The following is a 16680-nucleotide window of genomic DNA, read 5'->3' as shown; positions in this document are numbered from 1 at the left end:
GGATTATCCTAACTAGCTGCATAAACGCTCCAACAGTCTGTGACATTGTCCATCCAAACGGAGCAGAATAATTTATTAAAGGCGACATTTTTAAAATATACTCTTTTGCTCGGGGGTCTCATTAGATTGTACAAGTGAACCTTGCATTTTACAACCTAACACTGCAATGTACAACTTCACCGCTAGATGTCACCAAATGCAATACAATGGTCTTTTGAAGTATCGCAAACACAGTACAGTACCGACTTTATTCCCATAATATCATACATTTTCCCGTAAACTAGTTTTCCAAAAATAAAACTTTATTTTTTTTAATTTTATGACTTAAAAAATAACATTTTTTATTTGATATTTTAACTCTATGCTACTAAAATGACATTATTTTTCCTCGTGATATTACAAGTTTATTGTCATAAAATTGCAACTTGTTTTCGTTACAACTTTTTTCTATTTCTATTAAGAAAATATACTAAATATTAATATTTTTGACATGCTTTATGTTTTCCATTTCTGCTGCGTTTTTTTTTATTTCCAACTACTTAAACTTCTTTTTGTAATTATTACATTATTTCCATAGTATTTTGACTTTATTCTCATAACATTATAACTTCTTCTGCAACCTAATTTTCCAAAAATGACAACTTTATTTGCTGTTTTGTTTGTTATTCAAAATATGACAACCTAAAAAAGATAACATCGTTCTTTAATATTTAAACTTTATGCTACTCTATCTTTTCCTTGATAGATTACAAGTTTTTTCAGTTCGTATTGTGACTTTATTCTTGGAAAATTACTGCCACATTTTCCATATTTCCTGTTGTTGTTGAATGTGAGTGTGAATGGTTGTTTGTCTATATGTGCCCTGCGATTGGTTGGCAACCAGTCCAGGGTGTACCCCGCCTGTCGCCCGAAGTCAGCTGGGATAGGCTCCAGCATGCCCCCGCGACCCTAATGAGGAAGAAGCGGTATAGAAAATGGATGGATGGATGGATGGATGGAAGAGGGGATTGCTTGTTGGTGAATAATGCATGTTTTATTTTGCATCTGATCACCTCAGCAGATGAAAAAAGGTCCAGACTTCCTGCATCTGTCCCTCTTCCTTAAATTCACTCCTGTTTATCCGTTCTTTTATCTCTTTGTGGCCAACCTTGTTAGCGTGATGGTCCTCCTCTCGACATTAACGGTGGCCTCATTGAAAGAACAGTTTGTCACCATATGGAGCTCATAGAACAACAGTAACGAGTGCGCTGAGACGGTCTCTGTGATTTCATGTCTGCAACATCTGATCCATGGGAAACCCTCGTGCACAATGATGATGAAACAATGTGGCCCCAGTTCTGTTCTGTGCGTCCCCAGAGGACCACTGAAGGCTGCAGATCTTATAACCTGTCCTGGATACATTTGCCTCTTGGGAGCGGACCCCTCCCCGCTGGTCGGAGCAACCTGGGTCCGGTAGAGTTACACACACTGTGAGGGGTTGTGAGAGGGGCGCATCGTTGTTTATTTTTATATACAGTGGTGTGAAAAAGTGTTAGCCACCTTCCGTATTTCTTTTTTGCATGTTTGTCACACTTAAATGTTTCAGTTCATGAAACAAATTTAAATATTAGTCAATGACAACACATATGAACACAAAATGCAGTCTTTAAATTAAGCTTTTTATTATTAAGAGAGGAAAAAAAAATCCAAACTTACATGGCCCTGTGTGAAAAAGTGATTGCCCCCTAAACCTACTAAGTGGTTGGGCCCCCCTTAGCAGCAACAACTGCAATCAAGTGTTTGTGATAACTTGCAATGAGTCTCTTAAACCGCTGTGGAGGAATTTTGGCCCACTCATCTTTGCAGAATTGTTGTCATTCAGCCACATTGGAGGGTTTTCCAGCATGAAGCGCCTTTTTAAGGTCATGCCACAGCATCTCAATAGGATTCAGGTCAGGACTTGGACTAGGCCACTCCAAAGTCTTCATTTTGTTTTTCTTCAGCCATTCAAAGGTGGACTTGCTGGTGTGTTTTGGATCATTGTCCTCCTGCAGAACCCAAGTTGGTTTTAGCTTGAGGTCACCAACAGATGGCCGGACATTCTCCTACAGGATTTTTTGGTAGACAGCAGAATTCATGGTTCCGTTTATCACAGCAAGTCTTCCAGGTCCTGAAGCATTATTGTTGGTATGATGTTCTTTTTCTGAAATACGACATTACTTTTGCGGCAGATGTAATGGGACAGACATCTTTCAAAAAGTTAAACCTTTGTCTCGTCAGACCAGAGTATTTTCCCAAAGGTCTTGGGGATCATCAAGATGTTTTCTGGCAAAACTGAGATGAGCCTTAATGTTCTTTTTGTTCAGCAGTGGTTTTGGTCTTGGAACCCTGCCATGCAGGCCATTTTTGCCCAGTGTCTTTCTTATGGGAAGGTTCACTACTGTTCCATGTTTTCGCCATTTGTGGATAATGGCTCTCACTGTGGTTTGCTGGAGTCCCACAGCAGTAGTCATGGCTTTATAACCTTTTCCAGACTGACAGATCTCAATTAATCTCAGTTATGTTTCATGACCAGACTTACAGCGCCCACGTTTGTGGCTACCTAACGGATATAGCTGGTAGACCTCCAGGATATTTTAAGAAGTGTAGTGAAGCCTGTTTAAAAAAAGCATAAGCAGGGACCTTTTTAATCAATTAATTCATCAGTCAAAGTTTGGTGTAGACCAGTGGTTCTCAACTGGTTTGGCTGCAGAACCCACCATGACCACTCAATGACAAGCAGTGACCCAAATCGCGGAATTTTTCAACTAACTTCTCAGATATCTTCTATTTAAAGAAACAATTTGCAACACAATGTGAGCTGCAGCGTTGAGACACTGTCCTCCCTTTATGGCGCGCTCTTCTCCAGCAGATATCTGCAGCTGGGTGTCAGACAGATGGACCCACTCGATGCCTTTTCCCTCCTTCTCAAGCTTGACAAAGTTGTCCATAAACATGGCTCACAACCGTTGCGACGTAGCAAGCCAATAGCACAGACAAGAATGCGAGGTGCATTTATGGACATTGGGTCGGGTCATTACATATTTTTTGCCCATGCATATGCCCGCAAACCACTGAAAGCGGCTTTGCGCACTTTTGGGCCCCGACCCACCAGTTGAGAATCTGTGGTCTAAACTACTTTCATTTTAAGCAAGGCATTTTGGAAAATGCTATGCTTCCAACACTGGGTCCGTTTGCGGAAAGCTCTTTTTAGTTCCCAGAGTCACAGAATTGAAAGGTCCACACCAGCTACATTATCGCTCTCTAACTCAATTGCATTTTTTCAGAAATTAATTAATAAATGGTTGCTGTTTTGTGTTTTGCTATGGCCTACGTATATACAGCTTACATATTTTAAGATGTGTAGCAAAGCTAACTTTTAAAAAAATTATTATTATAATTTCTTTTTTTACAAAGTCATGGCCGTATACGCGGGGTAGGCTCATCTGGCTAGGGGCAGGTCAGAGGCGGTGTCATGTCCATGTGGAAGGAGGTTTTTCCTTCATGAAAAACAACAAAACATAAACAACTGCTAGTGCAGGGGTCACCGACGTTTTTTCTTGCAAGAGCTACTTTTAGAAAATGAAAATGGCCACGAGCTACTCATTTTTGTAGAAATGATTTTCATACCTTATTTCAACCCAAACAGATCAAATATGCTTGTTTTACCAAAACATTCACAAAATGCTGGTATCCACAACTCACATTTTATGTTTCAGAATACTTTTCTTTGTAGTGTTCTCACATTATTAACTGAAAACCTGAATGAAAAGCAGGCTTGCGGGCACCTCATGTGGTCGTGGGGGGCTACCTGGTGTCTGCGGGCACCACGTTGGTGACTCCTGGGCTAGTGGCTCTCAAACGTAGCGGAAATAAGTGAGGGAGATGATAGACTTTCCTTGTTTGGTGTTCCTAAACAGGCTGGAGGGACGCATATTGCAGTTAGAACATCATTAACAAAAAGTCACTTTTGCATAATAAGGGTCCTTTAATGAATTCATCCACGTTTGGACTAGACCACATAAAACGTGACAGCTCTCTCATGCTATTTTGATTGATTTAATGCTTAACTCATTCGATACCAAAGATGTAATTACACGTTTTTATAAATCCGAACAGCCGATCCCAACAATGCATTTATACATCTTTTAGTTTTTTTTTTGCGGGAGAGGCTAAAAGAGGTGGTGACGCAACGCTCCACTAATGCATTTCACCTCTGAGCAATTTTAAGCCATAAAACGACCACAAGGTGGCAGGTGTGCATTTGATGAGAGCTTGGCAGGGAGCATGTGAATGGAAGAATCACACATGACAGGAAGGGGGATATGAGAGAGCTACACATTGTAGGGAAATTTTAGATAGTTGAGATGTCACACCAGCAAACATGTATTTGTGCCAAAGTGAAAGTTATGCTTGAAATGTATCTTTTCACAAAAAGCTGTTGTATTCCCTTTTCTAGTTGGGAGCTGGTATTTTCCTGAAACTTACCTATGTTCTCCTGCTGATTACTAAAGAATGGAAAAAGGTAGAAACAAACTCACAACCAAAGAACAAACAAATGAGAGTGTAATCTTTCTCTTGGTAGGTTCCATGTTTATATAACCACAGAACACAATATTCTGTGTGCCTTGAAAGATCAGTCAAAATAGTCTAAAATGGCCAGTAATGAAGGGGTTGTCTTTTGAAAAATGGCTGGGATTGAATGAGTTAACAATAGATTTGTCTAGATAAAAACACTTCTATGATCCCTTCAACCAGCCCATTAAAACGCATGCACCCATGAATGAGCAGAAGGTTGCATTAAAATGGACAAAGAAACATATTTGTTCCACATTCTTGTAGTAATCTCTTTAGCAGAAGTGTTTGAGGAAGGAGCCAGGCATTTTCCTACAAATGCTAAATTTGGAGGGATTATTAGAGTAGATGGCATCTTGAACAAGTGCGGCGACAGCCTCCAATTTAGTCAACTTTTGGTCCTCAGATTAGGTCCCACACAGCCATCAGATTTACTAGTTGTTTCTTTGCATTATACAGCATTTCTTTCTCCCTTTTCTTGCCGTTTACAAGCGGCCCAGCACCGAGACAAAGGAGTCTGTAGTGGCCTGTTGGCTTTGCTGTGTGACTGATGCCACATGGGTCACCACAGCAAGGATGAAAGAATGGTGGGGGTTCCTCTTTAAAGATTTCCAGTGATTTGGTCCATGAGTGGGAATGGAAGGAATTGGCTTTTGAGAACACACAAAAAAATCCTAATCTTTGTATACAGTATGCCTAAAAGGGCATGTTGTGTGCTTTTTCACCAGATTTTTTGTGTGACAGATTTCCGATAGTCATAAATACTTGGATTTGATGCAGCTTTTGGAGATGACGCAACATTATCAGACAGCATACGGAAAGTTGAGGCATTACATAACAGCAAAGTAAACGTGGACACTTTCACTACAATATCAAACTCACCAGCGGTCAACCTGCAGCCTAAAAAAGCCCCAAAATCATCACCATCATATAGAAATTGGCATCATATACTGTATCTGCAGCCACTCTGCAAACACTAAAAGACTGAAAATTACCTCTAAAAACAATACATTTATTATATTATTATTACATTAAAAAGTAAACATTTACTTGATTATTTTTCTTACTTCTTAATTGTGTCCCTTAACAGCATATTTTATGTATATTATGAGTATTCTTAAGTGATATTTTTTATTAATTACTTTTCTTTTAGTATTTTATTTTGTAAGAGTAGCAGTGCAGTACTTTTTGCTTGAAATTGTGTAAAATTTTCATATTATTAATTATAAAAAAGTCAATATTTTATATACTATTTTATATTGTTATTTTTGCTAATTACATTACTTTTTGTGTGAATTTCTTCTTAACTTCCATATCAACATTATTATTTTTTGATGTACTAAAGTTATATACTGTACAGATAGATAAGATATTTCATGTACTGTACTTTGGTGTCTGTTGTTTTAATTGCAGTACATCACCTTTTTGCATGGAATTCTACAAAATATCCACATTAATATAATTCAAAATATATTGAAAAAGTGGGACTATACAAACAATATAAATGCACTGTGTATGTATATCATTTTACAATAATGTATATATTTTTACTAATTACAGTATTTAAGTAGATTCAGAACTGTTTTTCAAATTATAAAACAAAAGTACATTTCATAATATTTATATATAATGTATTGTTTTTAAATAATTACAGTTCATTTTTATATGTTATAAAATGTTTCTGGTTGTATGATTATAAGAACAAATGTCCCCAAAATATGGGCGCACACACACACACACACACACACACACACACATGACCTTGGTTTTCAGATAGTGTTCAAATATTCTGCATGCTTTCGCTTCACCACAGAAATGCTTAAACAGAAAATACAAGAAAAAGGCTAGGCATACTTTGGTGTCCCCACTCCGGGTTCAAAGTCTAATGATGATGACTGTAGTACACGGAAGCTCATGGCAATGCAACAGGTGGCGCTGTAGCCAATAACCAGTAACCAATAGGCCATTTTTAGCCAATCAGAAACATTTGCAGAAAAGACAGCTTCAAACAGGAAGGGTGAATTAAACGTGTTGATTATACTGTAGTTTAAAACAGGGTTGTCTAAAGTGTGGTCATGGGGCCAAATTGTTTTTTTATTTTGATTAAAAAATTATCATTGTAATATATAAGAAGATTTTATATTTGCTTTTAGGTAACACTTTACAGTAAGCAGTTAATGAGGAACGAACCTACTTAACCCTAACCACTACTCATTAGTTACTCATCAGTTCCTCAGTAACTACTCTAAATTTAGTATGTGCCTTAGCTCCTCAGTAGCTACTCTACTCATTATTTCCTCATTAGTTCTTTTTTAGTTCCTCAGTAACTAGTCGAAATTGATGTGCCTTAGTCATGAATTCCTCATGAGTTCCTCAGTAACAACTGTATTTTTGTGTACCTTATTGTAAAGTGTGACCTGCTTTGATCACCTTTACTTGGATGTAGAGGTTTTGGTCAGTATTTCTTCACCTACATTAAACAATAAGAAAAAGAAAGAAATAGGATCATTTTCCTCTTTCAGCACAGACGTGAAAACCAGAGGTGTGGAGTCGAGTCACGCGACTCGGACTCGACTCAGACTCAAGTCACAATTTTAATGCTTTTGGACTCGATTTGTCAATATCATCAAAAACATGCAATTTGACTCGGACTTTGACGTCAGTGATTCTGACGTTAGTCTGATGACTTGAGAATATCTGAAATTTTCAATGGGTGTGTTGGAGTAAAATGTGCCCCCGTTCAAAGTATCCAGCTAACGTGACCATTGTCATATCATTTTCAGCACGACAACATTTTTCCCACAGAATCTGCCTCATTGAATGCTGCATCCATTAATGTCCAATCAGGTTTAACAACAAACAAGGGTGTGGCTTACATTTCTGAGGGCCAGACTGCTGGAGAGTGGTAGAAAGTTATCCATACACACGCAAGCACGCGCGCGCACACACAGTAAATGAATTAGGTAAATGGTAGGTATGGTAGGTAAATGAATATATCTTTATCAACTTCAGAAGTTGGTTTGTTGTTGATACTGGCTTGCACTGACGGAATTCTGAATGCTATGTCAGTGAATGCTATGTCAAAATCCCGGCTCGTTTTGACCCAATCTCGTGCATCGTCTTGTCTCGTGAACTAAGTGTCTCGTGACACCCCTACTAAACAGTGCGTATGACTTTTAAGGACTGGAAAGTTTCAAGCCTATGCTATGACTTTGGACTTGACTTGACCTGTCTTGTCCTGTCTGAGACGTGACTTGGACTTGCATGTCTTTACTTGAGACTTGAGACTTGGGACTTGAGACTTCCTTGAGATTCGCAAAACAGTGAGTTGCTCCGACCTCTGGTGACAACATCTGAAAGTGAACTCGGAACACACACACACACACACACACACACACACACAAATAGCAACAACAACCATTTACATGCATTCGTGTTGCAAGATGGTGGGAGAGACCAAGGTTATTTACTTTCAGAAGGAAAGAGAATCAAGTGAAAGTAGCTCATTGCCCTCAGTAAGTTTCGTTATTTGTGGTCTGACTTAACTTGCGTGTGTGTGTGTGTGTGAGAGAGAGAGAGCGAGAGAGAGAGAAAAATATTGCTGATGCAACTCAACACTGTTGCCAAACATGCACTCTTCCATGATGAATCACCAATGATGCATCCAACAGACCACTTGTACAGTATTTTCATACCCATATACAGTAGATGGAATACTCGATTATGATATGGATTGTTGCCATGGTGACCCCTGTATTAACAACAGTGGTTGTCTACAAAATTTATCAAATGATATGAAAATGTTTGTTTGGAGACATGATGTCAGAACACAGACAAGTCTTGTTAGATCGCAGAATTTGCGCATTTCCTAATCAAATACAGGAATACAGAAACCTAAGATGGGGCCGCCATGACTTTCTACAGCCTGTGTGTGTAAAGTATTTAATGTAAGGGTGACATCATTATTCTTGCTCATCAGACAGTAAAACACAGAGAAATGTCGCTTGTAGTACTCGCTTTACCCTGAGGAGAGGGGGCGTGCTTGTCACTGCTGTCTTTCCTTAGAGAAGAAAGCTGTTTGGCAGTTGGAGAGCAACTAGCCAAATGCAAGATATTTTTATGCTCTGCTGAATGAATGAATGAATGAGTTTGACTGCCTATGCTCACCAGGAGGTGATCAGACTTTTACAACAGAGCTTTTCCTGGAGAAGGCAAGGCTGCATGCCCTTCATATACTGTACAGATAAAAGAACATAATTGTTGAAAATAAGCATCACGTGACTGTACTTGTATTCAACAAAGAATATGACAATTCCTATGCCGATTATGATGCTAAAAATGCTAAGTCTCTGACACGAATATGATGCAGAATTGACTTGTCTGGTACCTATGTGACATACTGTACCTATGGCACGCATTATTTGATGCTAGGTTGTTGCACAGCGTAAATACGAAAAGACACGACTTCTGAAATGATTGTAACAAAAGACCACTGGTTAGCAACCTAACCGTACAAGCGCCTGTTATTAGTTGAAGTGTGAAATAAAACCCTGGAAAATCTACTGGAGTTGAGTTGACAAAGCATCCTCTCCGATCTTCTCAGCCTTTTACATATGCTACATACACAATCTTTTTGGACTAATAATACGCCATGGTCAACCACGAAATAGCGACCATTGTTAATTAATTTTTTCAAAACCGCGTGGGAGCGATAATCAAACTGATATTGCGAGGGATGACTGTGTATTAGTTTGACCTTTTTCTTCTTACATTACACTTTTTAGCTCTTTTATTTTTACAAATATTTCAACTTTCTTTTAGTACATTTTTTTCTCAGAATGTCATGACTTTATTCTCATGATTGACTATTGTAATATTAAAACTTTTTCCCGACTTAATTTTCCAAAAATTACTACTTTTTTCCGTTTAATTTTTTTGTTTTATGCTTATTATCTTAATATTATGACTTTACTTTCTTATTCTTGAAATGTTTCCCATTGTTGCTGGGGTTCTTTTCCCTTTCTTGTTTAATTGTATTTTGAGAGTCAATAAAAAAAAAAAAATGGCCACGGGCTTTTGGCCAACCCTGTCCAAGTGCCTCACCAGCCATGAAGCTCATCGCACGCCACGTCACGTCACGTCACGTCACAGAATAATTAACCAAACTTCAACGCATTCAAACACCTGGCAAATATTTAGCACATCCACATCCAGGAAAGGAAGCTAAAAGACGACTTGCATCGATTGACGAGTGTGTCTGTCGTGCCACAATAAAAGCTCTTAATATTGCTTTGACCCTCCCACCCTACACCGACCCTGCCCCACTCTGCAGAAATCTGCAATCAGGCTGAACTTATCAGGCGTGACAAACCCTTTTGAAAGGAGGAACAAGAAGCTCTTTTCTCCTCTTCCTGCTTGAAAGATCATTATTCCTCAAGATACCCCCCTCAGCCCTTATATGACACCCCCATCCCCATTCCTCCTCTACCTTAATTCCCCCTTCACCTCCCCACAAGGCAACAACTGTGAGTTCCTTTTTTTTTTTTTTTTTCTTTTTTCTTGTCCAACTGTAGCACCGCCTCCATTCTCTCACTGGCTCTTTCATTGCTCTCATCGCAGCCACCACCACTGCAGCTCTCCCTCTTTTCTCCTCTACTCATTTCTGCTCACTCACAACCAAAGAACAAGCCTCTGGACACCCACCTTGCAGCCCCCCCGCCTCATCCGCACACACACTGACAGAGCTTTAACCCCCAGCAACACCAAAGGAAGTGTATTGCTCCAGCCTGAAAGGTACAGAAACAGCTTCTATTTCTTCCTTTATTGCTGTCATTATAAAATGTGTGTGTGTGTGTGTGTGTGTGTGTGTGAACAGGAGTCGTGTTGTGGATGTGCTCTTGTGTGAAAGTGCGCAGTCATACAATGTGCTCCCCATTCAGAACCCGCAAGGCTTAATGAAGAGCAACATTGCACAATCTTCCTTTATCAATAAAGTTGTGACCTTTGGTTTCCCCGCATGCATGTCACAGACCTGACAAGTGCCGCCAGTTTTCACTTTGCAGCTGATTTTCATGTCACAGTCGAGCGCCACTCAAGTTCCTACACGGCAGATCTGGAGAGTTCCACCGCCATGACGCAGAGCAACGGGGACGACCCTCAGAGGTCCTGCCGGGGGCTCCGGCAGATCCGGTCCGGCATCCAGTCCCGGTCCCTGCTGGCCAGGAAGAGAGTGCAGAACATCACTAAGGATGACGTGAAGGGCTTCTTTATAAGGAACGCCTTTGTCATCCTCACCGTCTTGGCGGTTATCATCGGTGAGTGGAGATTTTTACTCATTTTAATTTATATTGATGGAATCCATACAGTGGATGTCAAACACAATCTGGCTGTTCAACCTTAGATTTGTTCATATTTCAAAAACTTCCCCTGAAACCAGTGGTGGGCAAACTACGGCCCAGGGGCCACATCCTGCGGCCTGCCAGTTGCTTCCAAAGTATTTATTTTAAAGTTTTAACATACAAGCTGGCAACAGGACTTGCAAGTAGACAGAGTCAGTGAGTTTGAGATAACCTCTTGATGGTTTACACATGCAGAGATCCAGACAACTACCTCATGATGCCAAGCAAACACAAGTCAGCAAATAAGTGACACACAACTTAACCTACCCACTGCACTGTGTGAGAAGTAAATAAGGAGGGACGTTCACATACTCTTTAATAGTCAATGTTTTATTGCTCACAGTTTCATATTGTATGTCACGAATGGTTTATTCACGTACATTCCAGGTGTCTTATTCAGCAAAAAAAAATCTGTAAAATTAAATTTTGTTATTTGATGTGGTCTGATGTTTAAAGTGCTCCTGAAAAAAGGGACACAAGCACATTTCCAGGTTGACTGTTAGAATTATAAACTTAAGCGGTGTGCTTGTATCAAATATATAGCCTGGCCCCCGGGCCAATTTTGTTAACTCACTGCGGCCTACGAGTCAAAAGGTTTGCCCACCCCTGCCTTAAACAATATCAGAAAAACAACATTTTTCAGTAAAGCCTGTACAGATCACGTTTTAAATAACATTTTTGCATAGCTTGGTGTCTTAAGTGCAAAAAGAAGCTATACAAGTAGCTACTGTTCATTAAATACCATCATTATTACATCATTCGCATCACTGATAGCCTTGTGAGAAGATATACACGCACAAAAAAGCCCAAAATACACTTTAAAAAATATAGCGTGGAGTGCGAGGGACCAAAGGAGATCAGGGTCTGGGTTTTTGCTTGAATTTTTGTCATACATTTAGGTCAAAGTACAAGTTGTTGCCCCCCAAAGTTCTCTGGGCCCACTGTGTTTTCATTGCAATGCATCTCATTGCCTGAAGAACCATATTTGGTCACCTATTTGGAGCCTTACACTTTATTATAAGGCAGGACACAAAAGTAATTACAGCTATGAAATGACAGAAAAATTAAACTCAACTCTGAACCCCTGATATCACTTCCTGTCCGCCACCGATTCTTCTCCCCGACTAGCGCCGGAACACATTTAATGTGAAGTTTAACTCGTATTTATGTTTAAACAGCTTATTTTGTCTCATTATGTCTACTATATTAGGTGATATAAGAGTAAAGGTGTCTATATGGGTGTTTTTTCATGTCTAGAGGGCTCTAATAATGTTAAAACCATTTTTAGAAGATCGTAAACAGCTTTTTGTATGCCATAAGTATGAAAATATTCACCTTATAAAGAATTAATCTTACTTAAATTCACTTATCACGTTCAAGTCTGGAACCAATTAACCGCGATACACTGGGATTATTGTATTTGGAAAAAATATAGGCAACTAGTCCAACATGATGCAAAAGTAAATAGGGAGAAAGAAAGTAACTTAACTACACAAGCTAATATTCTAACTGTGTTCGGTTATGGCTGACTTGCAGAAGAGCAGCTGCCGTCTCTAAAAGGAGCCAGAAGGAAATAAATAGAAACTTCCTCAAGTGAGGATGGAAGAAACCCTTCATCTGGAGCCCTCTAAGTCTGACTTTTGACCTTTTGCCATTAACCTTTGCATCCTACGCAGCAGGAAGTGATGGGTGCCCACCCACGTGCTGCACATCTGCATCCCTGCTAGAGTTACACCACAGCCGAGATTAGGCAAGCCACACTTTGTGGCTTCAGGCTTCAATGAGAGCGCATTTTACTGACCTAGATCAGAAGAGGAGCATGTGTGTTCACTTTGAATGAAACACTAGACTGGCAATCAAGGGAGGGCTGTCCTCCGCCAAGGCCTGACAATCCTAAAGACACTAATTTTCAGGGGTGCTTTGCAGGCTCATGTGACACCCCACTTGAAAGTTCCGTGGACATCGGAAATCATTTGTGCGTAGTCTTGGAAACTAACTGAACTGACTATAGCTAACTAACTAACTGCAACCATACATAGTTTTAATGTTGTTAACTTGCAAGCAAACTAACAAACAAAGCATACAGAATCCTCTCCCCTTGTTAATTGACATAAAATCTGACAGCTAACTACCAATTTTAACGAGCAAACTAGCTCATTAACTTACTCCCGAATGTAAATAATCTTGCTCTCACACACTAACTAAACTAAAAAACGAACTACTGTAATAAAACAACCAATAACCTTACTAACTAACTAAAGACAAGGCTATTGTCAAGGCTATTTCTTCTCTTTTAGCCTTTCTTCTTGGTTCTTTGGACCGCGCTGCTATCAGAGAAGTAGTCACTGATCTCACAATTTAGAAGGTTTTCAAATTGTATTAAAACAATAAGAGCAATATATTTGGTTACAGGCCTGGACTCTAGCACCAATGAGGAAGATGGAGGAATAGCCCAGAACGAAAGTCCACCGAGTCTAAATAGCAGTTCAGTTACCACACCCCTCTCAAAAGTGAAATTTCAGCTTGTGTGCCTGGAAAGTTAACGTGAGAGTTAAGCTGGTGTGAGTGAACAATGCATCTGTTGTGAGTTTGCCAGTATTTTTCCCTGCGTCATATTTAGATGTTGCACAACTCTGATTGTGCTAGGTGTGTGTGTGTGTATTGTACAAGCCTCTATGAGAAGCAATTAGCCTGAAAATGCTCTGAGCTATTAGACCTGATAATATCTAACAATATCAAAGTATACAGAATCATCTACCTTGTTAACCGGCAAAAAAACCAACAATTTACTACCAAACTAATGAAATAACTAAATCCAGCATGTTTCACACATACAAAGGAACATATTTCTTCAGTTACAAAAAAATATATCCTTCAAGTCCAAAAAAGCAATTCTACAACTACGAACAACTGTCTCGTGACTTTTGGCACGAATTTTCTGCCTTGCGGATCCACACACAAATTGAATCAGCAGCGCCACCTTGCAGTTGTGGCGTGCGAGTTACAGGCCGTTTCTCAGAAAGTTTACTGTGAATCTGAAGGCACTTGTGTGTGCGTCTGCAAGGCAGAAAATTTGTGCCAAAAGTTATGCAACAGTTCCAAGATTGTGCCAAAAGTCACGTGACAATTTTTTGTAGATGTACAACTGCACTTGAAGGATATTTTTTGCAATAGAAGAAATATGTTCCTTTGTTCCTTATGTTACTTTGTATGAGGCAGAGTGGTCCTCCTTGAGCTACCGGAGATGTACATATTGGATGATGTTGATTATAAGGCTCTTCTTGGATTAGTTCCATCCTACCTATGCTCTCTGCTTCAGAAATCAAGGAGCGCCTGTGCATTGCGGTCTTGCACAATTCACTGTTTAAATGTGCCCAGAGTCCAAACTGAATTGGGGAAAAGAGCTTTTTGTTATGCTGCCCCCACCGCTTGGAACACTATACAGGCCGAACTGAAAATGTCACAACTGGTCTCAGTCAAAGCTTTTTGCTCTATTTTACTCACTAGGCTGCGAGAAACCTGTGAGCAATGCTTGTGTTTTATTATTGTTTATTTGTAATTTATTGCCTTTTTTGTATTTATTATGATGTGGGCTGCTGACCTCTTGGCCAGGTCGCCTATGGAAATGAGATCCTGATCCTTTTCTTTTCTGCAATGAGAGCTTCTTCTTTGCAGTTCAACATCTTTTGGTCCCTTGCAAATAGAGGAATTCATGAAGCTAAGGGTGATGCCTGATGTTGCATGCCATCACACGGGATAATGCCACAATTGCCTCACGGATGCAGGAAGCGTTGGTGACAATGTATAACCATGCGGGAACAATGCGCGTCGCTCATACTATATCGTGCACTAGACGTAAACGGTACTTAGGTGTAAATAAGTCCTGCGGGAATGTGGCATCTTATGCCAATGTGTACCATTTTTGGTCACAAATTGCGTACCAAATGCATAACTTGTGTACAAACTAGTCTTCACGCTGTAATGACATGCAATGTCATACAATTGTATCCATCATACAATAGACTACAACAGAAAAACTTTAGCATTGTTTCTATAACAATGCCAATAAAGTTTCTTTCATGATCTTCATTGCATCATGGATGCAGCGAGCATCCCTCATGACTGAGGGCCCTCGTCTGTGTGGTAACAGCTGGGTTTTTCAACAGGACAACGCTGCAGTTAACACTGCTTGCTTGGCCAAGGACTTCTTCAGGGAGAATAACATCACTCTTTTGGACCATCCTGCATGTTCACCTGATTTAAATCCCATAGAGAACATTTGGGAATGGATGGCAAGGGAAGTTTATAAAAATGGCCATCAGTTCCAGACAGTTGATGCCCTCGGTGAAGCATCTTCACCACTTGGAGCAATGTTTCCATTAGCCTCCTGGAAACACTTGCATCAAGCATGCCCAAAGCCATTTTTGAAGTGATTAACAACAACGATGGAGCTACTTATGACTGAGTCCTACTGAGAAAATGTTTTGTTCTGGTTTGGAGAGTTTTTTGTTATTTTTTTTGAGCAATGGTCTGAAAACTTTTGATCAGCTGATAAACAGCCTATTTCAGCCTATTTTAATTGTTGTTTTCAATAACATGCTTTTTCAAAGTGCTTTTTGTTTGTCTCCCCCTTTTGCATATTGTAGCTCTACTAAAAACCTCATTAAGATCCAAATGTGAAAATTGCAAATTCTAGGAATTTTTCAACTGGTCTTAAGACTGTGATCAGGTCTGTATTAAAAAAACAACAACAACAACAAAAAAACAATTATTGACTGTGTTTTTTAATCCATATTTCATCCCGGCCTGCAGGTATAATATTGGGATTCGTCCTGCGGCCATACAAAATGTCTTATCGTGACATCAAGTTCTTCTCTTTCCCCGGAGAGCTGCTGATGAGGATGCTTCAAATGCTGGTGCTGCCTCTGCTGGTGTCCAGTCTTATCACAGGTCAGTACTACACACTCTTCTTCAGGAGTTTGTTATATTGTGCGTTTTACACAACCTTTTTTCCTTTTCCTTTTTTCCCCATTTTTACTGTTTTATTTTCCAAATATTTAAACTTTCTTCTTAAATCTTTCTAAATTTTCTTTCCATAATATTTTGACTTTATTCCCATAATATTTTTATTTTCCCCAACTTAATTTTCCAAAAATGACAAATTTCTAGTTTGTTTTGTTCGTTTCTCATAATATTCCGTCTTTTAAAAGATAATGTATTTTTTCATTAATATTTGAAAAATGACATTTTTCCTCATGTTACGGCTTTTTCTTCTTTTTTGTCTTAATATTGTGACTTCATTCTTGTAAAATTACAGCTGATTTTTTTCATGTTGTTTTAGTTTTCATGTTAAATTATCATTTTCGAATGTGCATTGGGCTGGGCCAATTAAACTATAGGGTATCGACTCACGTAAAATCAAACAGTACTGTGTTGTTGGCAACAGTAGCCCTTGTTAGGGATTGATGTGCTTTTTAATGTGCTTGCGAAAAAAGGCCTTTTTAATGTTTAATGTTTAAAATGTAAACATTTTGAGATTTTGATATTAAATTAAAGCTGCAATCAGCGACGAACGGGCCCTCGCACCCCCACACAACTCAATGTTCACATGAGTCGGTGGGCACGCGGGACTCAACACCAGTATCCCCAGTTTGGAGGAAACTTGTTTATTTGTTTGATAGCTTCAAGG

General features: G+C 39.3%; 1 protein-coding gene across 5 annotated transcripts in view; it reads left to right on the top strand.

Annotated features, from left to right (window-relative positions):
- Positions 1-16680, top strand: part of slc1a3a (solute carrier family 1 member 3a) — a 35627-nt gene that overhangs the window by 3142 nt on the left and 15805 nt on the right. For 4 of the 5 annotated variants that reach the window (XR_008570108.1, XM_054774411.1, XM_054774418.1 and 1 more), the window contains exons 2-4: positions 10213-10386; positions 10674-10907; positions 15804-15941. Coding sequence is in view for 4 of the 5 variants with exons in the window: in XM_054774411.1 (XP_054630386.1) it covers positions 10724-10907; positions 15804-15941 (322 nt within the window). In the remaining variant the exon portion in view is untranslated. Of the gene's footprint in view, positions 1-10212; positions 10387-10673; positions 10908-15157; positions 15631-15803; positions 15942-16680 lie in introns of those variants that run through there. The other variant, XM_054774419.1, reaches the window with a different exon arrangement.

Source organism: Dunckerocampus dactyliophorus, chromosome 4 (assembly GCF_027744805.1).
Source record: "Dunckerocampus dactyliophorus isolate RoL2022-P2 chromosome 4, RoL_Ddac_1.1, whole genome shotgun sequence".
Taxonomy (NCBI): Eukaryota; Metazoa; Chordata; class Actinopteri; order Syngnathiformes; family Syngnathidae; genus Dunckerocampus; species Dunckerocampus dactyliophorus.
This window is presented reverse-complemented; position numbering and strand designations above follow the sequence as displayed.